Here is a 24,865-nt window from a genome sequence, read left to right as displayed (position 1 = left end):
CCCCTATCTGAGAAAAATAAATGATACTTTCAGGGCAAGCCCTCCTCTTCTTTAACAGGAATTTTACCAAGGACGAGAGCTTCAAAATATTGCTAAAGCTCTTGGAAAAGGTAGTTTTGAACAGTCATATTTAAGATGTGCTAAGCTAGCATAGCCCTGCATTTCACCTCCTTCTCTAAGCCAAGCTACTTGTCTTATACACTCACTGGAAGGATACTATTCTCCCTTGCTCCTGCAATTCCTATTCTGACCAGGTAGAAAGTCATGCAACCAAGACCAGACCAAGTCCCACGACAGAATTTGTTAATCTTCCTAAGCAGGAAGCCTTCTTGGGAAAATAAGCTTTCAGGTAACAAGAATTTCAGCTCTAACCATCGCGTGTGTTCTCCTAGCTGCCAAGCTATGAATTGTCTAATTGAGAACTATTTTTTTTTACTTCTATAAGAATTCCAATACCAGCTACATGTAATGCTTAATTTGGTTTGAAAACAAGTGATCTACACAAGAAGAAACAGTACAAGCATTTCAGAAGATGAAGTGACTTCTTCAATATCAAAATCCTCGTTTGTATGAGAATGTGTCTGAATTCTAAGTACACGTTTCCTAAGCCTTAAGAGAAATATTAAAATACATTGCTATTTTTTAAAATACCTTTAGATAAGTCTACTTCTGAAAAAAGCTTTCTTCACCCTCTCCAATCCCACTCCAAAGCCCATAGAGTTAATAATATCTTCTCGTGCATTCCCAGTGTCTTAATACCAATTTTGTGATCCGTATAAACAATTAAAGCAAGGAAATACAGACATTTGGAGGAAAAAAAAAAAGATATTGGAAAGGGTCAGGATCATTTGTACAAAACTCTGAGTTTCATATTATTCTTCACAACAATTAGGAAAAAATTGTTCCACTCCATCCCAAGTGTTATGACGTGTGAGAAGGCTAGTTTTGATTGCACAGGAAACAAAATTCAAGATACATAATTCTCCTTCTGCTATGATTAAGCATGTGTTTCTGAAACTGCTCTCATACTCATTTAAAAAAGCTTCCTGAAGGAAAAGAACTGAGGGAGTTCCAAAAGGGAAAGGGGCTGAGAAAATGGAGCTATATTTAGGAAACATGAGATTACAGGGTGTGCGCCATTCTGGTGCACTGCCAAGATTCACATGCGTGGTGAGGCAACATACTATCCATCATCTAACAGTCATAAGATCTAAAGCCTCACCTTTTCATACATTTTAATTTCTTAGTCTAATGTCAAGTATTGTAGTGGCTAAAAATTAGCAGGAGTTTTCAGTCTGACTGTTGCGATTTCTGGAACAAAACCATCACTTTTCCTTTAAGGAATATGAAACACTTCTTCTTTCACACTGCCTAACTTAAGACTTCCCCAACTTGCTTACCCTTGCTTCCCCATCCTCCACTTCCTCCCACACCCATCTGGCTTTCCTTCCTTTGGAGACTCTATAGCTTTATTTTAGAGACAAAACAGAATTAAACTGCTAAATAGTGATGAGTGCAAGTTTCCATTCCCTCTGTTATTCCTTAACTAGTCTCCCAAATATCCATTAATATAAACGAGGAAAATATTAACTTGACTGATTAATGTTGAGACAATACTTTATTAGCATGTATTGACTGCAACTAATGTTGAAGGTATTTTTGTAATAGAACTGATTTTTCAGCTTCTTCATAATAGTTTACCCCCAAATAAACTAATTCACCTCAAAATTCAATGTGTTCTTCCAATTTGTTTCTGCTTGAAGGTAGAGAAAAACAGCTCGGAAAGTTCTACTGATAATACCCACACATCATGTCTTTGTGTGAACAAGTCAGTCAGATTGTCCACACCTAAAGCCTGACTGCTTTCAAACCTAGATCCTTCTTTTCTCACTTACTACCAAAAAGAGACTCAGAATACTCTCTGTTCTAGTAAGGCTGCTTAATTAGCAAGGTTTATTCTCCATTATGCCCTATTCAGCAAATATAGACACTTCCTGAGGAACAGATTACATTCTCTTTGCCAACATCACTTTATGTAGCTGAATGCTGTTGAGTATTTCCATTACATTCAAGGATGATTGTAAGAATCAAGGAATCAAGGACCTGGCAACAAGTTAGACATTTATACTCCCACAGTTTGAAATGTATATTTTAGTAGGTAGATATTTCCTTTTGACCTAACAGTACTTTATTCATAGGATGATACTCCTCTGTATTACCAAGATGACATTTTGTTAGAAATGTCCCTGCTCTGATTTGTATAGGTGACTGTATTTATGTAAAATTTGCTAAAGGAAGCTATTTATGATTTATAAAGCACTAACATGCAGGTCTCTTGCTTTAGAGAACAGAGATTGTAATGCTAACTCTAATATCACCTTCCTTTCTTCTTATTTTAAAATCTACAAGTGAAAAAAACCTTATTTGAAAAAACTTCAGTCAAACACTTCAGACATGATTTTAGTTATATCCTGCACAATTCACTGATTCCAACAGAAATTCTGAGTTCTGCAGTTTCTCAACACTAAGCACCCTAGAAAACCTTCACAAAACACATAAGCACAATTTATTCAGTTCATTTTTTATTCAGGAGGTCTTCATATCTAGCTCCAAAATGAGCACAAACAAATTTGTGAGGAAAAAAGATATAGCTGACAATTAGTTGGATTTTTCTCAAGGAGATTACTAGAAATTAGACCCCCAGGTCAAAAGCAAAGAGGAGAAGCTGGAGAGGGTTCAGTGGCGGGCTACCAAGATGACTACGGTCCTGAAGCACATCTTCTGAAGAAACTAGGCTCATTTAGCTGTGTAATAATGAGACTGCAGGAAATCACTACCAGGAAGGTATTTACAGACTCAGTCTTGCCAGATGACATAATGGGCAGCAGCCAGACACTCATCTTCCAACATTCAAGCTGGACATCAGGAAAACCATGCAGCACTGGAACAGGTTACCCACAGAGGGAGAAGGCTCTCCATCCTTGGTGGTTTTCAAGATACAACTGGACAAATCCACAGCTAACCTGATCTAATCCTGGCAACTCTGAAGAGAAAGGTGGACTAGCTGATCTCCACAGGCCCCTCCCATCCAGCACCTCTGACTCCATGGTCAGTTCTCTGCTACAACATTCTCTCAGTCAGAAGATGATGCTAGCACACTCAGCTGAAGAGTAGAAGAGGAACTCCCTCTCATCAGAACTCAGTTATGTTTTAAATCTTGGTCGTCCCTACAAAAGTTATGCGCACACAATTATTTCCAAGTAGACCTCTACCAATGCTTTCATGCACAAATAGCTGGATGTAAACATTTATTTAAGAGACCCTTCAGAACTATAAGGAGGTCTGACCACCTTCCTTTGTTTTTAAACATCAGGACATCTTTGCTAGTAAGTACTACTTGAAGGGCAGCAACAGAAACCAGATAAAATCTTTCAAGAGTGTGGTACTAGCATGCCATTTTAATGCCTGAAAGAACAAAATAACTCCACTGAATATGCTGTGTAAGACCATTCTGGTTGTGTTCACCAGCATCCCAAAATAACTTAAGCAAATTCCTGACAGAAGATACCCAATCTAAGGACCTCATGGTTTTAGACATTTATATTTTAAAACTAATGGAATAATGTTATTATGGAAACAGATTAGGTTAGCAGAACCTTAACTCCCTTCAGTAAGCGTGCTTCTGTGATACACCCACACAAAGTCGCAGTAACCTACTTGATGCATCAAAACTGCAACAGTAGCCACACAGCTGATATTACGGTTTGTACAAGTTTTTTTCCACTCCTCCAGTGAGCGCACTCTGATAGCTGAAAATGGCAACTCTTCCACTTTCGGTGACCACCAGTACTAGCTTTATAACCACACAGATTCAGATCCTTCCGGATCTCTAGAACTAGCTGTTCTTCCTATCAAAAAAAATCACATTAGACCATGTAATTATAAATGTATAAAGCAAGCACCTTCATAAAAAGGTTTCACTTTTCGCTCTTGTGTAAGTAAATGCAGCACAAAAAATGTTAATGAGATGCTGAGTTTATGCTCTCCTCCTCTGTGCTCCAGGCTAATCACTCTTCTTAGCTGTGACGATCAATTAGAAACAGTTGCTAAAAGATACTGCAGTAGATGGGCTGCTCCAGGGAGACTTCAGAGATGCTGTGAAAGGGAAATTGACTGCTGAAAGGTTGCCAAACATGGAAGGTTACAAACAGCAAAGACAGTAGACAGGAAGGAACCTAGAAAAGTAGCAAGGAAAGAAGAGTCTGCTTCATTACTGGGCTTCTGCCCACGGAGGGTAAAAGGTGAAAAAGTGATGAACTGGTTTGTCAGTTACTCAGTAACTGCAAACAGACTTTTCTCTGGGCAGATGGTTTGTAAGACCTACTTAAGCTCAAACTTCATCCTACTGAGAAGGGGAATTCTTAAGCTCTGTGAGAAAACTGGGTAATTCCTTATGAAATGATTGCTGTGCCATGCCTGCCCACGAAGTGGTGCCATGGAGGTCAGCGGAGCTGCAACTCAAATAGCCCGTGGCACTGGTCCAGAGCAAGAAAGCCTGTGAGCAAACGTTGTTATGTAGACTAACCATCTCTGATTAGCAGCAACTTATCTGGACCACACCAGGTTAAATAACATTGTATGATTTTGTTGAGACTTACAAAAAGTGTTAAAACCGGGGAAGGAATGAAATTTCTAGGAATGTACACACAGAAGTAATTCCTCTTGTAAAGAGGAATGCAAGTATTTTCTAAGAAAATGTTGAGAAAGAGCACACAGTTTTACATAGATTAGATAAACTGGCCATTCCAAGAGCTCATTGGAGAACTTGCTGTGTAAAGCAAATAAAAAGTGTATATATAAGATAGTACATTTTGCCTATGGGCAAATTAAGCTTGTAACTTTCAGAAAATGTATCAAAGTTTCAATCACTTTCCATAAAAATGTAAACATCTGCTGTACAGCTGCAATGCAGTATTCTGATTCCAGTCTTTAAAAATATTTGCTTAATAAATCAGTAATTTTTAAACGTACAACAGATATGACAAAAATGCAGGTTTGTCTTATATGAAAAGAAACAGTTAATACATCACACTAAATTTTTTGCCTAATAATTTTGATTCTAAAAATCTAGATAGTCTCCTGTAACAGAATGTGATTAATCTGTAATGCTTCTCCTCTACTTCTCTATAAATTCATAAACCACAATGTTCTTATTCGCACAGCTGTTGCTACACATAATGACTACAAGGCAAGATTTCATAAGAAGATATAATACCTTTTTTGCACCTTCAGGACCCGCTTCATCAAAACGGAATCTGACAATACGGAAGTCTTTGCAATAAATTATTAATTCAGTTGGATTAAATTTAAGTTTTTGGTTGGGACCAAGGACCTTCTGCTTCCTCTTGGTGTCATTCACTGTTAAGAAAAGACAAAGTTATTGGACTATGGTTTGTAAATATAGAACACAAGACTGGCTCAGACACACTAAAGCTGCTACCAACAGTTTTTCATTTAATAGTATATTTCAACTGTTCAGCTGAGGTAGAAAATCTACAGGCCCTCCTGTTGATCAATCTCCTTTCAAACAAGTGGCTGAATTACTGTCTCCTGTACGCTCAGATTATTTTTGTCCATCAACAACTTTACAAACAAGGAATTAGCATGCAGTATTCCCAAGAGCAATTTTTGCTCCCCGACAGTCAATTGCGTATGCTGCAATGCCCTTCTGATACACAGTAACTGGCACATATACTGATTTTTTTTTTTTTAACTTGGTTGTATAAAAAAAGTGCTCGAGTTAAGACTAAGATTAACTCCTTATTTCTTACATAAAACTCTAGAATGTAAGTATAGTAAATTGCCAGCTGGTCTAGATCTGCACAGACAGGCTGCATCTCTCAACCTATGTATCTCCTTTCGAAACAGAGAAAGTTAAGCTGTAAAAAGCAAGCATTGCAGAAGCCACAGAGATTTTCTTTGTGGTAGCTGGGAAAACTGGGGCACATTGAGAGATTAACTGATATAGCTGCCTGGTCGCAGGTATCTTCTGGGTTAAGTACTTCAAGGGAACTCAAGACAAGTGTTTTCAGACACCTCCAGCTATTCACCTTCAATATAACCTCAAGCAAGCAACCTCTTCTGCAGCATGGGTGAAAACCTCCCTCTTAACTCCTGTTGGTACGAGCTTATGCTTCACTAAATTTAGGGTAAACCTACATAGCAAAAACAAAGAATAATCTCCTCAAGTGTGTGGCAGGAAATACTGCCCTCTCCCTTTAAAGAGTTTCAAACCTCAATGGAAAACCTAAACAGAAAAGCTTCCTAGACAACTTCTACCATTCTTCTAAAGAAACTGCAAACATTCATGCTATTTGACTTTAGGGAAATACATACAAAAGATTAATCTAGAGTCTGTTAGCCGTCTAGTTTCAAAATAAGAGCTACCTGTAGCTCTCCCATTTAGGAACAACACATTTCATGTGATAGACAACAAAATTAATAGAACAATTATTCGAGGCCGGCTTGCTTTTCCCCCCTAATTAGCAGAATTTATCATACAAGCCTTTGTATGAGATGTTACATAAGAAGACTGATAAACACCTCTCCATGCAAAACTGTCATTAACAGATTTGCAATACTGCTACTATTTTGTCAGTTCTACCTGGTATTTTTAAAAAGGGGCAAAAAATGTGGGCCAGTGCAAGACCATATAACAGGTCAATCGCACGTCTTCATTTAGCAAAAAAAGGAAAAAAAAAAAGGCATTTCTTCATAATGTTCTTCCTCAGATACACATTAATCTTTTCACAGTGATTATAACCAGCTTCCAGAATGGAAATGGATTACTGGATAACTTTGGGCACTGGAAACTTGTAAGTAATGATTTCAATTACCTACAGTCAGAAAACCAAGTATTTAACAGGCCATGTGATAATCAAGATTTGAAAAATTATCAGTTATACGAAATTCTTCAATCACAAGATGAAAAATACTCTTCTTGAATAGGTTAGCCTAAAGTATCCACCAAATCAAAAAATAGTTCTTCAAAATAAGTATTTTATAAATTGTTTCTTCAGATTAAGATGTCTACTGTAATTTGTAGATTCTTGAGGACCACTATCTACTATCTTGCTAAGAATTAGACAAGATAGGAAACTCAAGCATTTATGTCGTCGGATATCCTAGCTACGTATAAATTGTATAAGTGATGTGTTTTTTGCAATCTAGTGTATTTAAATAGAAGCGATTCAGATGCTTGAATATAAAGAAGTTGCTAACAAATTTTGTGCTGCTGTAACAGGTGTCTATCCTAGAACACCTGTTGATTCAGTATTGTAGTTAAATTTAAAACCACTATAAAGACCCAATGAAATACATCTCCTGCACAGCACCTCAAGTTTTACTCACCTTTTAAGGCTTTTATCCTAATTTTAAATAAATCAAATTATTCAAATCAGGGAAGATTAATGACATAAAACCCCAATTGCCGACAATTCTGCACAACCTAACAAGCAGTTAACGGTTTTGAACTGAATAAAGTTTAAAGCCTGTCATCATACCTAACTATTTTTAACATACCTGTGACAATCTGCTCAATGCACGTTAGTGGGACATCATGCTCACCAAGGAGGAGATTTTTATAATGGAATTTCTGAAACACATGAACTCACAGCCATTAATTGCAGTTGTGCAGTTTGCAACCAGATATACAGCAAACTTTAAAGAAACTATGATGAAAATCAGACACGCCTAGACTTTTCTGACATGTACCACCCTTGCCTATTCACAGGCAAACAGAGGTTGTGGAAACAGCTCTTTTGTGCTGGTGAATGCACACCAAACAGTTTAGAAAACCCAGGGGATTACGCAAAATAACCCCACTACCTGCACTGAATTTATTAGCCTCAAAAACTGCTGGTAGAAACTCAACACAATGTGAAGTGTAAAATATATATATATATATATATACACACACACACATCAGACAAAAAATATCTATTGCTGTAACAACAGAAGGAAAAAAATATTAATTCAGCTTTCAGAAATAAGTTTGACAACTACTTCATGTCAAAAATTAATTTTTTGAAGTAGCTTTGATCAAACTTACTAACCATTACGGAATAAGCAACTATCTACTTTCAGAGCTTTACACACATCTATGTTGACAGAGTGCTTCTTTGAAAAGCCCAAAATGAAAGTGAGAACTCTACTGAAAATAACATACAGCTCACAACTTGGATTTCGAAACAGTACTGTATGCTGTGCTGTTCAAAAACTGATTGAGGTTTTGACCGTCACATGTTCTCCTTTGCCAAAGGCTTGGTTTCTTTCTCCACTTTTCTTGTTGCTTCCTCTACAATGAAAACTCATTTCATGGTTACTTTGTCCTCTGTCAGCAATGGCAATAAAACTTGGATGCATTAAAGGCTTTGCTGATCTGACATTTGTCTAATCAAGGGAACATTTGCAGTTATCTTCTTCAAGGAGGAAGATGTTTTTATATAATTCCTGCTTTGCCTTTTGTAAAACCACTTCCCGATGAAGTCTCCATAAACAGAGGTAAATAGAGCTGGCTGTACTTCCATACCAAACTTGCTCTGTTCTGATAGTCTCAATGAAGCCACTCAATAGCAACACATTCAGAACAGGACAGTGGGACCTCATCATTGAGCCTGATTCGTTTTAGAAGGCATCATATTTATATCAGATATGAGACAGATTCACTGTATTCTAATTAAATCTATTTTACTTATCACATTTGTTGTCATGATGTAGTGATGTGAGTAATAACAAACCTGTAATGGCATTGGGTCATCTGTAATAAAGGAAATCTTGAAGTTAGTGCAAACCAATTTGCCCCACAGGTCGTATTGACTTGTATCGGTTGCGATGCATTTTCTTACAAAATTTACTTCATTTACCACAATTTCACCTAAAACAGAAACAGGGGAGAGGAACAGAGAAGCCTATATAAATCTTGTAGGTACAACAATTTTAAGTCTGTAGTACTAAGAAACCCCTAACTCTTCATCTGTTTCAAGTTATCCATCTCTTTGGGGTAAACCTGGAGTTTAACTAACATCCTTCCAGGGGGGAAAAAAACCTACCATTCTGAAACAGACAATATTGTGCAGTACCAAAAGTAAAAAACCACACACCACTTTCCTTATACCCAGAGATCAAAATCTGCAATTTTCTACTATTAAAAATTAATTGGTTTGGACAACACTGTCCTTTAAACGAAGGCACACGTTCATGTTCTTCAGCTAGAATTTACTTTAAATATTGAAATTAGCTTGCTATTGTTAAGTACTTTAGAGAGTTTTATGAACTTCATGAATTCAGAATAATCAGTCCACATTTAGTTTTGCATTTACGAACAGATTTTCAGGTGATTTCATAACAGAAAAATCAGAACACAAACACATTAAACACTCCTCACCATTTCAAAGTTTCTACTGTGACCATCTAATGGAAGTAGACCAATCACTTCCTTTTGCAAAACAGAAGATCCAAATGAATAAAAAAGAAGTTATGCTAATTCATCTGGGATAAGCTATGAATTAAAAATGCATACAGGCAAATGAGACTGAGGACCAGTCAAAAAGAAAAAGTAAATTGCTACACATAATGTTATGTTTTATTTCCACAACAGAGGCTTCTGAAAGCTAAACTGTAATTTCATTCTTACTTCAGGAAATTAACTTGGTTGTTTATTTTACTCTTGCATAGGGCTTTCACTTCTGTCATTGGATCAACCACCTCCTGCTGCTCTGCATACCATAAATAGAGTGAGAGTGGAAGTGTGTTCAAGAAAAGTGTAATTTTATACTAGCTGTAGGTTTTTGTTTAAAAAAAAGACTAAGGACTAAAGATTGCTAACACCTAATTTGCTCGTAGTAAATTAGGCAATTTTAGTCCCAGTTGCCCAAAATGTCATCTCAGATTGTCCTGCGCTTTGCAAGTAAACAGCTCTTTGGGTGACTATAACGACAGTAAACTGTTATCTGTATGCCCGACGAGTACGGATACAGCTTTGAATAAATCTCCCATCTGCCTCCTGGTTTTCCTCAGGTAGTTATCACTGCAGCCAAGTAACCACACATTCAAAGAACTGTCACTTGCATTGCAAATCCTTGAGCAGAAATGCACCTTTTGCTAGCCTTAAGACCCAGTCTCTGCACATGCTCCTTATCCAAAGCTATTTAGCTAAGCTGCCCTACTAGCCCTCTTGCCCCTAATATGACTAGGCATCAGCCTGGAAGTCACTAAGAGCACCAGCAAACAGAATCTCTGCTTTTAGTTCAGTTGTGATAAACAGCTATGAAAATTTCTTGGACTAACTCTGTAGCCTTGAGCTGGCAGAATTATGCTGTGCATTCTGGGACCATTTTAAGATGTAAGGGGACAAGTTTCATTGACCTGTGGTTATCATATACATGCATAACCGATGCCAGAAGTGGCAAGAGTTGTGAAAATGCTCTATAGACACATGTGCTGGAGCTTTAAAGTCTTTTCTCAAACTACTAAACTGTGGTTAAATAAGCTTTTGAATTTGAAAAAAGAAAGTTACTCTGACAGCTTCAGTACAAATAGTTAACGCTCAGCCAAGTCCACAGCAGTTGAAAACAGTATCTCAGAATGGGGTACATGAGAATTGCAAGCCCTACTTCTGTTAAACACTAATGAAAACATTTCAATACTTTTAGCAGAGTCTGGCCTGAAACTTCTTAATGCCCAGTATTTTTTCTAATAAGCTATTTACTTAAAGAACTGCAAAAGCCCAAACTGTATACTAAAGCAATTCCTTCTCACAGTTGGTGTTAATCTTCAACTATTCAATGTCGAGTTCTCAGTCCCTATATGCCTGTGAAGCTTCCTTTCTCCACAAAGTCAGTTGTTCTAAACCTAAATAGTTTTTATTCTTCCCTCTCTCAGTACCTCCTGAAACTGCGTTTCTAATACAAAGAAACAGAGAGCCAAATACACCATGAAATGAAGTGCAATGTCCGTGGGGGATCCACCCCCCCCCCCCAGCATTCTCTTATCTTTTGGCAAGTGGACTGTATTTTAGTACGACACAGGACACACTCTTGCTAAAACCACAAATCACTATTACCAAACTATTTCAGTACTCATGTATTTGATCCTACAAAACAGTAGAGAAATAAGAGATCCATGCAAACTTCTTCAATTTCAATCTACTACAGTTTAAAATATGCCTGCTACATCATTCTCTTTACCAAAGCCAGTCCTTTTTACTTCCTTCATCCATTCCTCATACTTGCGTCGCTACACTGCACCATGTTAATACTAGTCCTATTTTTAGTGTAACTTCATTTATTCTCATTTCCTCCAACACAAATACATTCTAGATTTTCTGGCCTAGCTTCTCCTTCCCACTCAAGTTTACAGCCCTAACACAGAACTGTCAGCTTTGAGCCCGAGTGTTACAATACAGTAACGCAGAGAATGCATGCATACCGATTTCAACTGAAAAGTTTAAAAATTTACAAAGAAGTATGAGAAAGTTGGCAATGCAAATTTAATACATGTAGTTTTCAAAAGCCCCTAGAAACTAAACTTTTTTAAAAAGCATGTTTGGAATTTTATATTGACAGAGCTTTTATCTCTCATTTGGACATCTATAATGAGCAATATAAAAAGGTGCAAACCTTCCAAACAACTTAAAATTTAGAAAAGTAGGTAAACAACATAAGTAGTACTTGTTGGTCTTGCACAATGAACCCTTTTTGTATTTGTAGTTGAATAGGTGATTTTTTCTATGAAAGTGTCAACAACAGAGCTATTCAGAGACATTACACTGCACATTTTTACAATGTAGCTGCTGCTTTTTTCCAGTAAACAGTCACAAGCTGTTCCAGACCGGGAACAGCAGTCAACAATTCCATGTGACTCTAACAGTCAAAGAATGATCTCAGGAGACAAGAGCAGTTTGTTTAAACTCTGACAGGAAACCAGAAGAAAAATTACAGGTTACCACCCTTATATAGAAAGCCTAATCATGTTTAATAAAAATATTTCTACACTGAATACATGAATCACTAAAATAGCACAAGAGACTGAAGGATTTATCTAGCTAATACACTTTCCACTTAACACACAGACTCAGAAACTGCTAACCTTCAGAAAAATTCTCCTAAATCTCCCAAAAGCACATGCAATTTGACCATTTCACATTTTGGATGTTAAGAGAATTTACAGTATATATCTAATCCACCATAATGCATAACCCACTACAATCCAAATAAAATTCGAAAAGCAGAGTGTGAGTGCATGGGAACTGGAGACAATGGGCATGACTAAAAATACCAAATTCAGCGATCAGCAGGAGTGATCAATAGGTGCCACAGCTGTTGTCTCAGTCTAAGTGAGGTCTCGTCTAGGCTTCAGGGCAATTTACTTTGGCAACATTTGAATACATAATCCCTACTCAGTAACATCCTAAAATAAAGGATGTTCTGCACCATTTTGCCTACTACTGAATAATATTTTTGTCATTTTTGGTGCCATGACCCACAGGATCAAGTTTAATTTTTTCGTTTATCTTATGAAGGTAGTAATTTGTAATTTACTATCAGGAACTCTGGATCTAATAACCTGCATACATGCAGATCACACAAAATATCTCAAGTAAGTAAATCTGATAGATCTGAAAAACTAAGCAAGAATTGCTAGAATTAGCACTGCATTAGAACTTGTAATTGGAAACTTCTGTATTTTCTCTAGCAACAAAGGTCTGGATTCTTTATAGCAGCAGGAGATGCATAAATAATCCTCTTTCACCTATACAGCCAGTTCTCATGTTTCTGTATTATCTTAGCTTAAAATTCAAGAAACACGCCAACAAAGAAAGAGACCTCAAGTAATTTCCAGGTTTTCAGTTGTTCACTAAGGCAGCTGCCAAACGCTTCCATCCAAAAGTTTTGCTGTCTATGAATGCAGAAGGAATATAGCAGAACGGCGTATCTGCAAACCTTAGCTTTCAGGGAAGAAGGTTGATTGAACAGCTTCTAGGACCACAACTTTACTATGTACGAGGCGAAACACACTGAACAGTATTCAACAAAATTGACAATACTGACTGAATATAAAAATGCTGCACAATGAAGTAACTAAGCAGTTTACAAGCTGACCTATTTATGCTGTATTGTATACATATATGCATGCATAAATCGATATATACACAGAGACAGAGCACACACATGCATATATACATACGTTAAAATGCTAACATACATTATTTCTAGCATATTGAGAACCTGATACTTGTTAGAGGCAATGAATGGCTGAAATCAGACTCCATAAATGAATAACGCAAATCCTACAGACACAAGAAGTTTGCAAGTACCCTGAATATTGCTAAGGAACATTGTGAATGCTGTACTAGAAGCATAAGAATAGATTTATTAGTATAAACTTCCTTTAATGAGCACTGAAGTACTACATCAAAATCTGAGTATGTTTAGTGTACGTTCAAGGTCTAATAGACATGAGGACAATAGAAGATACTAAGTACTTCATGCAGTCACATTAATTCCTATCTAAATTCATAAAAACCTAGCACATGAATACACTTAGGATATACACTGTTCCTCATTTATAATGCTGATAGTGATTATACACAATTCAGACAACAGAAAACCAGTTTGCTTATATGAAAGATAGTCTAAAAAGTTCACAATAGAAAAGCTGAATTGTAGCCATTTAACCATTAAAAATGCACAGTAATGAGTTCACTTGTATTTAGAAAGCTCCAAGTCTAAAACAGCTCCAAAATGATTGGCAAATAGTCAACTTCTGTAAATTTCTGCGTAAGAATTTCTAATAAAAACTTCATTAATAAGTAACTGAAATCTAGACCATCTTCACTCATTTAGCTGCCTTTTTGGTATTCTCTACAAGAGAACAGCTAAGTTGTATGAGTTTATTAGTATGCGCCAAGCATTTAGATGTAAATGTCTCTAAATCCACTTCTAAATGAATCTTCTGTTCAGTGTGCTCAGCCACTTCCAAACTTAAGAAAAAAGTATTTGTAAGCTCCTGAAATAATTGCCTTTTATCTCTTTTCTGATTTTCATGACCTCTTATAGTGTATTTAAGGATTTAAGGTATGTGAAGACAAAGCTGCACACTGTTGTAGGTATCTCCCATCTTTTTTCTTCCCCCAACTAATTTCCAATACTTTCCCAATTAGTTAAAAAATAGACTACATTTCATCTTCTGTACATCTGCAGAAAGGAAAAAATAAAAAAGTAAAAATGTTGTTCCAAAAAGACAGCTCAATACTGTGATTACTGGGGAATGAAAAACAATGTGGATATATTCTATCTGCACTAATTTCTAATAGGAGAACCTGTGATTTCTGTCAAAAAACTACTCTAACCACTGCTTGGAGAGTGGTGTGTTTTAAATGCACAGTAGCAAAAGAGCTTGCTTTGGTGATGTGGTTAGAAAAATTGTGATGGAAGTACCATATATTAATATTGTACAGTTTCTCTAGTGTGCTAACAAACAGAAAAAGAGAATGACAAGAGCTTAGTTAATTTTAGAAAAGCTCAGTAAGGAAAAAAGTAGCAAAAGAAGTAAAGACTTCTTGCTAGAAGTCCTCAAAGAACAACTCTTCTTTTCCCATACACAATACACGACTAAAATCAGTATTGTCCAATAATGGCTAATCTTTGTGAATCTTGCAAAAGAAATTGACCACAGAAGGAATCTGAAAAGATAACCACTTTTCTCAACTAGGATGGGATGCTCCACAAAAGCTTCCCCCACACCCCAGAAACACACTGAAGGACGCAAGAATGTAGAGCAGGCAACCAACAGGAGTTCACATGGCAAGAAGGGAATATCCATCATGAGCAAGGCTCTCATTAGCAACTAGATCCAAAACAAAGTATTGCAGCAGATTAAAAAGCTCATCATGCTTACAGACTTGCTTTAATTCAGCAACTTCTATTACCCCTGAAATGGAAATAGTTCCCTATTCAGCACTCATTTCCACTTCAACCCTTGTGCTGGCACTGCCATTTGTGAAGGACTTTGTTAGTCATATCAAAGAATTGATCCAGCTGAAAGTAATTCTAACCACGTATTTTTCTTCCTTTTTTGTCAGTCCTACTTTCATCTGAATCAGCTCTCCAATCTGGCTTGTTCTTTGGTTGCACAAAAAAGTGTCAGCATCAAGTAGCCAATAGGAACACACATCCGTGATGAGAAAAATGGAATAATAAACAGCTCCTCTTGCCATCAGTATGTCTTTTTAGGCCAAATTAAAATAGCTCTATCACTAAAACACCCCAAAAAAAGTTTAGCAATGATTTAGTCAGAGTTCTGTAATGTGAACAATAAACAAGCCAGTGAGGAGGAACAGTGTTTTATGTTTTGCATATTTTTAGTCTGGCTACATAAACTACAAATTCCCAAAGCCTAACTTGCCTAAACAACATAATGAGTAATAATTTGAGAGGACTGTGGTTTTCAGCCTGTTATTTTATAACTATGTCACCAATACAAGTTACAGATGCTGGTCTGAATATGTAATATTTTACTGGTTAGCTTAAATTACTCAGGTTTGGCTTAATAAACAAATCAATACAGAAACATGTGTTCCTTAGAAATTAGTTCACTGAAGACTTACTTCACTGGAAGCAAATATAATTGCCAGGAGACAAAAACCCTAGTAGTTTGGTCAGCTGACAACTCAGAACCTACACTAAGATTTTATCCCCTTTCTTGACTTTAATGACTTGTGGCATTAAATATATGTGGGAGAGAGTGGGCAGCAACCAATTACTTTGGAACTGTTTTGCAGAATGCAGATGCAGAAACATTAAGATACTTTATTTTAAAGCATGTTCATCCTTCTACCTTTAGAAAATTACTTCCGTATTGCCCTACAGCTAACCTATTGCAAATAGTATTTTTGTAGATATTTACAAATACTTCAAATTTATTACTTATCAGAAATTTTAAGAAATGTTCTCTCTGTATTCATAACAAAGCAGGCAGAACAAACTGACTGACAACAAAATCCAATTGTAAGACCGTGTCTGGAACTTAGATTCTATATGCAAACTGCCTTGCTAGTACTTATATCATACCAATCCTTTAAAAAAACAAAATCAAAAACAAAACAAGCAGTTAACTGAACCCAAAGCATGCCTGAGAATTTACTTTTGAGTCAAACAAAAAAGCTATAATAGAGTATTTACTATATACTTACTGTAATGATGCCTCATTTATTCTAAATATAAGTCAAACGCTTAGTTCATTTTTAAACTTCTCGCAGTATAAAAGACTAGTTTGCAGAAAGCTGCTGTTTCAGATTTTAAATCTAGAACTTGAAACTCTCACAATTCATTTAAATAAAACTTTCAGTAATCTTGGTGTAGCACAAACAAACAAACAAACTCTAATATCGAAAAGCTTTAGGGGATTGTATTACTTTCCAAATCACTATTCTGATTATCTAATCTGGCCATTCTGACATGTTGAAAATGACAATGAGTCCTGAAAAAGAGTTGAAATTACAAAGCCATTTCACTTACCTGTCTAATATCACACACTAACTTTAAAAACAAACAAACTTTTACAGTAAAATTTCAATTTCAGTTAAGAAACTTGATGCAGGGAAAAACACATAACCCCACAATATGATGTCTTAATCAGCTGTGCATGAGTAAGATAGCCTTGGCTAGCACACCGTAACACTGGACATGAGAATCAACAACCGAATATGCTTTGGAAGCAATCAGAAACTGACTTCACACAAGTTCTATTCAGTTATTATCAGCATTGATGGGCTATCACTACTCATCACCAACAGATGAAAATCCTTAACAGATCAAGCAAAACCTATGTGAATAGCAATGACTCATTCCAGAAACATAGACGGAAAAAGGCACTGACAGTAACAGCATCACTACTTGTACCAAGCAATTAAACAATCCCAGTTACCCCTTTGAGGTGTTAAACCAAAATGATTCCTAATAAATAAGAAAGGCAGACCTGACAAATCTCTGGGCTTACGAATTAACCTCATTAACTTGGTTCCTATTTCTCACACACACACCCACCCACCCGCGGTACAGCGCTGGCATCATGCACTCACACTGCAACACCACAAACCAAATGAAAATGCCAAGGAAGAGGTGCAGAGGTTCAAAGCAGTCCAGAGTGAATGTACCTGGGGTACTAATGCACAAAGGTACCTTACCAAAAAGAGTATTTCCCTTGTGCTATCACAAGGTGTGCTGCAGTTGCTCTGGAACATGTAACAATGTACTAGGGATTTGCAAAAAGCAGAAAAGAAAATAGAACTTGCAAGAGATCAGATATTTCTAAAAGATTAAAACTTTCCATGATACAGTCTTGAAAACCTCCCACAATTAAATTTCTACAGTCAGTTTCCTATCTAAGGGGACATGTATACAAAAAAGCAAACAAAAAAGCAGGTGGTAAAGCCAATTAGATTGGCATTATAAGATAAAAGTCAAATATACCCAGTGGCAAAAATCTTGAACACGATACGTAATTCCACCTCAACAAGGACACAGCATGACTGGAAAATGTTCCAAGGTAATCAAAAAGGATTATTAAAGATATGCAAAGCTTCCTCCTTAGGACCAGCTAAGACAACTAAGCTAGAGGGAAGCAAAACAGAGTGGACATACGACACAAGTCTGAAAATCACAAATCACATGGAGTGGGGGAATACAGCTCGATGTTTGCTGTGTCATAAAAGAAGTAGCATTTATCCAAAGAAACTATATGGTGATACGTTCAGAGCAAATAAACAAACAAAGGTAGTTTGTAACAGCACATAATTACATTGCTGAACTCCTTACCAGATGAAGCTGTGGGTGATAGACGTTTGCATGACTAGAATGCAATTGGATAAATTCACATAAGAAAAATTCAGCAAGAGGAATTACACGATAGCACTGTCTCTGTGGTGCTCTAACTCCTCACTTGGATCTGCCCATCACATTACTCTAAGAGGAAAGTCCCCATGCCACACATTGAAGGAAGCAGAGAGGGCAGAAGCAGCAGCTGGGAGTGGTGCTTGTCCTGCTCATTCTTCTTCCCACACGCCTGCTGGCAGCCACAGGCGCCATCTGACCCTGTCCAGCCGTACCAATGACCTGTTTATAAACCCACTACAGATGTGAGCACACCAGTGATGGCACTGAAGTTGATTTCTACAATCTGACCATGAAACATGGTGCAGACACAAGAGACTATGAATAACTGCTTTGCCAACAACAGCTCCTTAATGTGAGCAAGTCTTAAATATAAAAAAACCACTATTCTAATTCAGTTTACTTCTATAACTCTGCTGTATAAACTTCTAAAAACAACTAAACCATTTCTAGCTGGTCTGTAAAAATTTACAGGTAGCAACTACTAACTTAATCTACTAGCAAATTAGTATATCAACCAACATCTTAAAATAATTACTACAAGTCGCTACTAAGATTCAGGAGAAACAAACCTTTTCTTGCACTTTGCCAGATGTTCCATTAGCTACATAATCTCCTGCAGAACATCCTGTGTGAGCAACAGCGAGGACCTTTTTGCCTGATCTTGCCTAAACCCCAGTGCGGCACTGCTTACAATACAGACACTGGACTGGTTCATTATCCATCCACGTATTGCACCCCTCTGCGCACTGTTTTGCCATTCAAATCATGAAAACATACACTGCATTACATTCCAGTTATGTTGTACCATTTTTTTGAATACTTCAGTTGATGTCTCAAAAATGCTACAGACATTGTTGTGGAAAATAGGCTACAACTGATTACCAGAACAAAACACACCTTCGGGTTTAACGACTTTTCTGCAGAAGTACAGAAGCTAATTTCCTACTAGCCAGACAAAGCACTTTAACAGACTGACTGGTCGACTACCTCTTCTTTTTCCTCTTTGACATGCTTATAAAACAAGCTACACAAACAAACAAAGCAAAAAAAGTGAAAGTGTGACACAGGCCAACTCTTTAACTAACTCTGCAAAAACTCTCGATCAGAGAGCTACGCTAGGAGAACAGAACCGCAGAAAGAAAAAGAAAACATTTTTGTAACTCCATCTTAAATCTATACCATGTGTTTTGGAATGAAATTATACCAAATTCTATAAAATTACTTGCTTTTTCCTACTGCAGTATCAGCATTGCCACTTACAACCAAGGTTTTTACTTGCTTCAAATCATGCTGCTGCTTTTCCTAACACACCACCCTCTTCGGGGCACACAGTTCCATGAGAATACAGGCTTTTGTTCGAGAAGCTGAAGAGATGCCTCTCTATTCCTCCGGGCACCAGAGAAAACTTTAAAAACAAACTCTACAGGTTGAAAGTGGATTCCAATGTAAATTGCAATTTTCTATCTTTTTATTTTTAATAAAATCCTCCTCATTTTGTAACCTGACTCATTATTTCCGTATCTGTAACCCCCTCTCCTAACCTACACAGAAATACAAGTTAGACAGCAGGGTATTTAGGTACTTTGGAATTTCATTGTTTAGTATTCTACTCCCTCAGAGTGACTATGTTTTAGGAATCAAAAACTTAATACAACTATGTGTGGTTTTCAAAGATTACTAGAGCCAGTAACTCCTTGTGCTAATGTAATTTAATTCCAAAAGAACTCCTTAAAAACTCCTCCAATTAAAGAAGAATAGTAAACATTCATCTGCCCAGGTTTAACTCTGTTCATAAGAGCAAAAGCAATTTCACACAACTATTAAGGATAGGATATTAGGAATACCATAGTCAAACTGTACTTGCAAGGAAGTACAAGTCAGCCTTAATGTAATTAAATGAGTTGGAATTTGGCCAGAAACTTGGGTTATGACAAATCCAAAAGCCAGTCTATCCAACAGTACAATGTGTACTTGTTTATGCACTTTATTGCTGCACCATTTGATGACAGAAAGAAAAAAAATGTGCTTAGTTCGGTGCTTAACTTTGAACAGGAAAAGTTTCATTTAAGTCATTTAAAATAAATCACTTCTAAACTCCCCCCCACCCTCATACAGACTGATGCTCACAAAAACGAAAAGATTTTGTCAGAGTTACTCTGTGGCTCTACAGAACAGTGAATTTGATTATGAAATAATTCAAAATAAAACCTCAGAATGATATGGAGCTGGAAATTCTGAGTCATATTCTTTCATCAATTTCTATATAACCTGGGGCAACTTACTACAAATGTCCCAAAAGCCATCAAATGCCAATTTCAAAGACAGTGCAGACAAGGGAAATGATGCAAACGGGATAAACATAAGCCAGTTGAGAAAAACAAACCCAGTCAGCACCATTTTAAGTGTGCTTCGGAGTCTCACACATAAAGAATAAACCACACTGCAAAAAGTGACTGCACAGAGATTGTTTTCTGTAACTGCTCATGCATGTGTCCCACAGTAAAGGCAAGATGCGTTACATTTTGAGAAAAGCAATCTTGTACTGCCTTGCATTTTCTGTGGAATGTCTCAGAGTAGAACATGCAGTCACTTCCTTGTGAGTCAAAGACCTTGGACGAATATCAACTGCAACATAACCAATAAGATGCCAAGTAGTAAGCAGAAGTTTTGCAAGCATAAAAATATAACTGTATTTCAAACACCGAGCAATCTTAGCAATGTATTTTAGGGTATTTATGCCTCAAGTAAAATCTGTATTATTTTGTTTCATGAAGAGTGTCAGTCAGTTGTTATTTACTCTTTCAGTCTAATCTCTTCCACAATATTCTATGATTCTATGATTCTATTCCAGTCTCTTAAGCTTAGGGTACCCCACTGGACCGTATCATATATAAATCAGTACTGCTTAATTACCAACAGCCCCATATAAAGCAGTGACAGAAAAAAAATTTTAAGAGTGACTTGTTTATTCTATTAATTACTTTGAAAGTTAACATGTTTTATCAACTTAGACAACATGATAGCAATGGCTTCCTACATTAGTATCTGTGTGTAAATTCGTATTTGTTAACATATAATCTGACTGCTAAGAAAAAAAACACAGACTACTATTGTTTTAAACTCAAAATTACTCTTAGAAACAGCAAACCAAATTTATTACTGTGATGTACAGTTTGCAATGAAAGCAATCTTGAGAATACTAGATTGTTCCTTTGGTATCTGAAAAAGGCTTTCAGAAATCCTCATTGATCAAAATGTCATTTATCAAAGATGATTTCTTATTTAAAATACGGAAGTCATGAATATCGTACATTCTTATATGTAATTATGAACAATAATAAAAACATTGCTTTTCTCATCCACACACTAAAAAGGTTATTCTGCCTAGGTTTAAAGTCCTTTACAAATTCCAAAATTACATAACAGCTGCATATTCAGTAAGAGTAAATGAACAAAGGTCGCATTAGAAGTTTTCCAATACAGAAGTCAATCACACCTACCTACTGGAAATTCTACTAAAATTTTCCTTTAAAATAAAGTAAGACTACAACACATGCTACGGCTGTGGGTTCTGCACACAGGCAAAGGTCTGACTCTCTGACAAAAATATAATTATTAGTAGTCTTCCAAAAAGTGTCAAATGTTACAAAACTTACACTGGTTTCATTGCAAATACTCACAATAAAACCAAGACATTATTCTACACATACTAAAGCCTTACACAGGCAAAAATTGCCTGTGTATTGATTTAGTGTTTCAGGCAGGTTAGAACAATTTTCTGTGACGGAGCACTGGAACAGGCTGTCCAGGGAGGTTGTGGAGTCTCCTTCTCTGGAGATATTCAAGACCCGCCTGGACAAGATCCTGTGCAGCCTACTGTAGGTGACCCTGCTTCGGCAGGGGGGTTGGACTAGATGACCCACAGAGGTCCCTTCCAACCCCTATTATTCTGTGATTCTGTGATTCTGTGATCATTACATTTTCTCACTTCAAAGATATGTTCCCTCAAGGGGCATGCTAAGATCAAAATATACCAAAAGCAATAATCACAGTAATATATGGAAAAGTATTTATATTTTACCAATTCTGTAATAATAAACAAAAGGCTTAAATATATCCTTGTTTAGGTATCTGACAAATTCCTGATTTATGCCTACCTGGCAAAAGCACTGGTTCCAGTTTTTTAATCCTTGGTTCTGACGCTATATGGTCTTCAGCCTGCAGAAAAAAAAAATAAAACACGAGAATTTATTTAAGAATCAGAACCTTATGGTCAGACACAAGCCTGATGTGTTTGGGCAAAAGAGAAAGTTCTTCTTTTAACTTAAAAAGCTGATCTTAAAGAGCTACGATCCAATTACAGCAACTGTAATAATATTAACATTTTTGTGTACATTTAGCTCTGTATCAAAAGAATAATATAATGTTTTAAACACTATGTTTAACTAATTGTGTAACCTAGGCTGTAACAAGTCACAGGACGAACAAAAAATTTCGCTTGACATTCCATAAAGGCTCAGTCCCACAGCAAGCTTTACACAGATACAGACACCCAAGTTTACACAAAACTCTCCCCCAACTTCTAACATGCATGACTTCCCGACACAGAAAAAACTTCCAAAAGACAAAGGCCTAGAACACATACATGCCCACTTGCATTTTAATTCCAAACTTTAAAAATAAAAATACTTCTAGAAAAAGACTGGAACCTTCAATGAAAGGCATAGTTTCTACACTTACAGTGATACTGCCATTTCCCAGGACTAGGAATATCCAGAACTACATTGCATCAATGTTTCACTTTTACCAAGAAATTGTGAAAAAGCAAAAATCAGTCAAAACGTCAAATGTGTTGATAGAAGAGGCCCTGCCTTGTCTAAAAGAAACAAATTAAAAAATCACTTTCTGTCAGGTGCACACCCAGGCCACACAAAAAGTCCTGGTGGTTCTACTAGATATACTCGATGCTATATGCACTACATATAGCATTCTACCACGTATACTCGATTTTCTTATTTACGCCATCAGCCAAGTTTTAAATGTGAAACGACGGCTACAGCGAAATTTTAACTATTTGCAGGCCAGACAAGCACCAGCTGGTTTCTCCTCAGAACCTCTCTCCCAGTGCGAACGCGGGTCACACCGATCCCCCCCAGCACGAAAAGGAAAGCCAGCCCCAGCCCCTCAAGCGCTATTCTTAACTTTCCGGGATCAACTCACATTGGCCGGTTTTAACCGACACGAGACTTTATTTTGATAGAAGCTCTGCTCCTCGACCGGAGTTCGGCCTTGTCACCAGCACACGCTCACTTCGCGTTTGCGTGCGACCTCCAAGACCAAGAGGCTGCGCTCCTAGCCGCCCACACAGCTTTTGTTCCCCTGTGCGACGGGGGGTTTCTGGGGTTCTGCGGCAGTCCCTCCGCAAAGGCGCAGGAGCCGGTTCACCACCCCGCGGGGCCGGTAACCGCGAGAGAGAGGCCCTGGGCAGAGCCCCGGGCGCTCCGCGGGCCCCGCTCCGGGCCGGCACAGCCGCCGCGGCGGCGGGAGGGCGACCCCGGCGGCGGCACCTCGGCCAGGGCCGGGAGGGGAAGAGCCAAGCAGGTCGCTAATGGAAATAAAAGGCTGTTACCTGAGGCAGCGGCAGAAGGTAGGACCTGAAGGTGGGTTTGGGCTGCTTGAGGGAAAACATTGTCGCTGCCGGCGGGGACGGGCCCTAGAGGCCCCGTCCCACGGAGGCAGGGTGTCGGCGCGCGCCGGCTCAGGCCCGGCAGCCGCTCGGGGCTGCGCGCTCCCAGTCACACGGCGGCGGCCCCGGCGGGCGGCGGCCCCGGCGGGCGGCGGCGGAGGCGGCGGCCCCAGCGCACCCTCCTTCCCCAAGGGAGGAGTCAGGCGCCTGGGCAGGCCTGGCCGGGGGCTGCCCCAACCCCTCATGGAGGCCCCCCCGGCTCTCTCCGCCTCCCTGTGAGGGCGGCCGCCTGCCGGCCCAGCGGTCTCTACCGCCGGCGGCGGCGGGCGGGCGGCGGCGGCCCCGGCGGGCGGCAGGCTGAGGCGGGCTCTGCCGGGGCGGCCATATTGGGGGGAGCGGTCTGCGTACGGTGGCGCGGAGGGCCCAAGCGGCCGCGGTCCGGCGGGGGCCGTTAGCCCGGGCCAGCAGCCTGGTAATTGACGGTTTGTGCAACTGTCATGGGTGCTTGCTGTAACGGCAGTTACAGCCAGCACTGTAATGTCTGGACAGCCTGGCAGTGGGTTTGGTTTACCGCACCTTGCCGATTCCCGGGGAGACCGGGCTCAGGGCCCGCGCCCTGCCTCGGGGTGGAGCGTCCCGGGGGCAGGCCCGCAGCCCCTCCTCAGCTCTGCCGCTGGGCAGGCCGCCAGGAGCGCTCCCTTCCTGGCCCTCGGGAGAGAAAAGCAGTCGCTGACCCAGGGGCTGCTCCCCATTAAAATGAGGACTGAAGCAGAGATTTCCACAGTTCGGCCTCTGAGCCACTCGGAGACTGAAGCCACCGCGTGGGGCCTGCAGAGGCAGGTCTTCACCGCCACCCGGGGTTGTCTCAGGTCAGCGGGAACAATCCAGGTGCAGCGTGGATCAGCTGCTGCTACCGAGTTCTTCTTACGGTCACCTCTTAGACGAGATCATCATGTTGCAGCCATGGAACACGTGCGGTCCATGGGTTAAGCCTCTGGCTGCTGCCGCGCAGTCTCCCTCTTGCTTGTCACTGTAACTGCTGACGGCTGGAGATGAATGCAGAGCTGACACCTGCACTCCAACCCATAAGGTTTCCAGGCACTCGTGGATTGCTCACTTGAGCTTCTCAAGAACGTGGAACTAACGCAGTTGTCCACCTAAATTGCTAAAATCTAGCTCTGCTATCTCTTTTGATAAGTAGGAAACTGGGTAACTACTCACAATT

At 38.8% G+C, this 24,865-nt stretch overlaps 1 protein-coding gene across 2 annotated transcripts in view; it reads right to left on the bottom strand.

The window, feature by feature from the left end:
• The window catches only part of MTMR10 (myotubularin related protein 10), a 42,098-nt gene extending 18,325 nt beyond the window's left edge, over window positions 1-23,773 (bottom strand). The window contains exons 1-5 of one of the 2 annotated variants that reach the window (XM_075431583.1): window positions 23,584-23,773; window positions 22,112-22,172; window positions 8,799-8,935; window positions 7,582-7,654; window positions 5,276-5,418 (exon numbers count right to left, since the gene is read on the bottom strand). In XM_075431583.1, the coding sequence (XP_075287698.1) occupies window positions 5,276-5,418; window positions 7,582-7,654; window positions 8,799-8,935; window positions 22,112-22,172; window positions 23,584-23,643 (474 nt within the window). In that variant the 5' untranslated portion in view covers window positions 23,644-23,773. Of the gene's footprint in view, window positions 1-5,275; window positions 5,419-7,581; window positions 7,655-8,798; window positions 8,936-18,523; window positions 18,585-22,111; window positions 22,173-23,583 lie in introns of those variants that run through there. The other variant, XM_075431585.1, reaches the window with a different exon arrangement.
• Between the last annotated feature and the right edge of the window lie 1,092 nt (window positions 23,774-24,865).

This window comes from Opisthocomus hoazin, chromosome 10 (genome assembly GCF_030867145.1).
Source record: "Opisthocomus hoazin isolate bOpiHoa1 chromosome 10, bOpiHoa1.hap1, whole genome shotgun sequence".
In the NCBI taxonomy this organism is placed as follows: domain Eukaryota; kingdom Metazoa; phylum Chordata; class Aves; order Opisthocomiformes; family Opisthocomidae; genus Opisthocomus; species Opisthocomus hoazin.
This window is presented reverse-complemented; position numbering and strand designations above follow the sequence as displayed.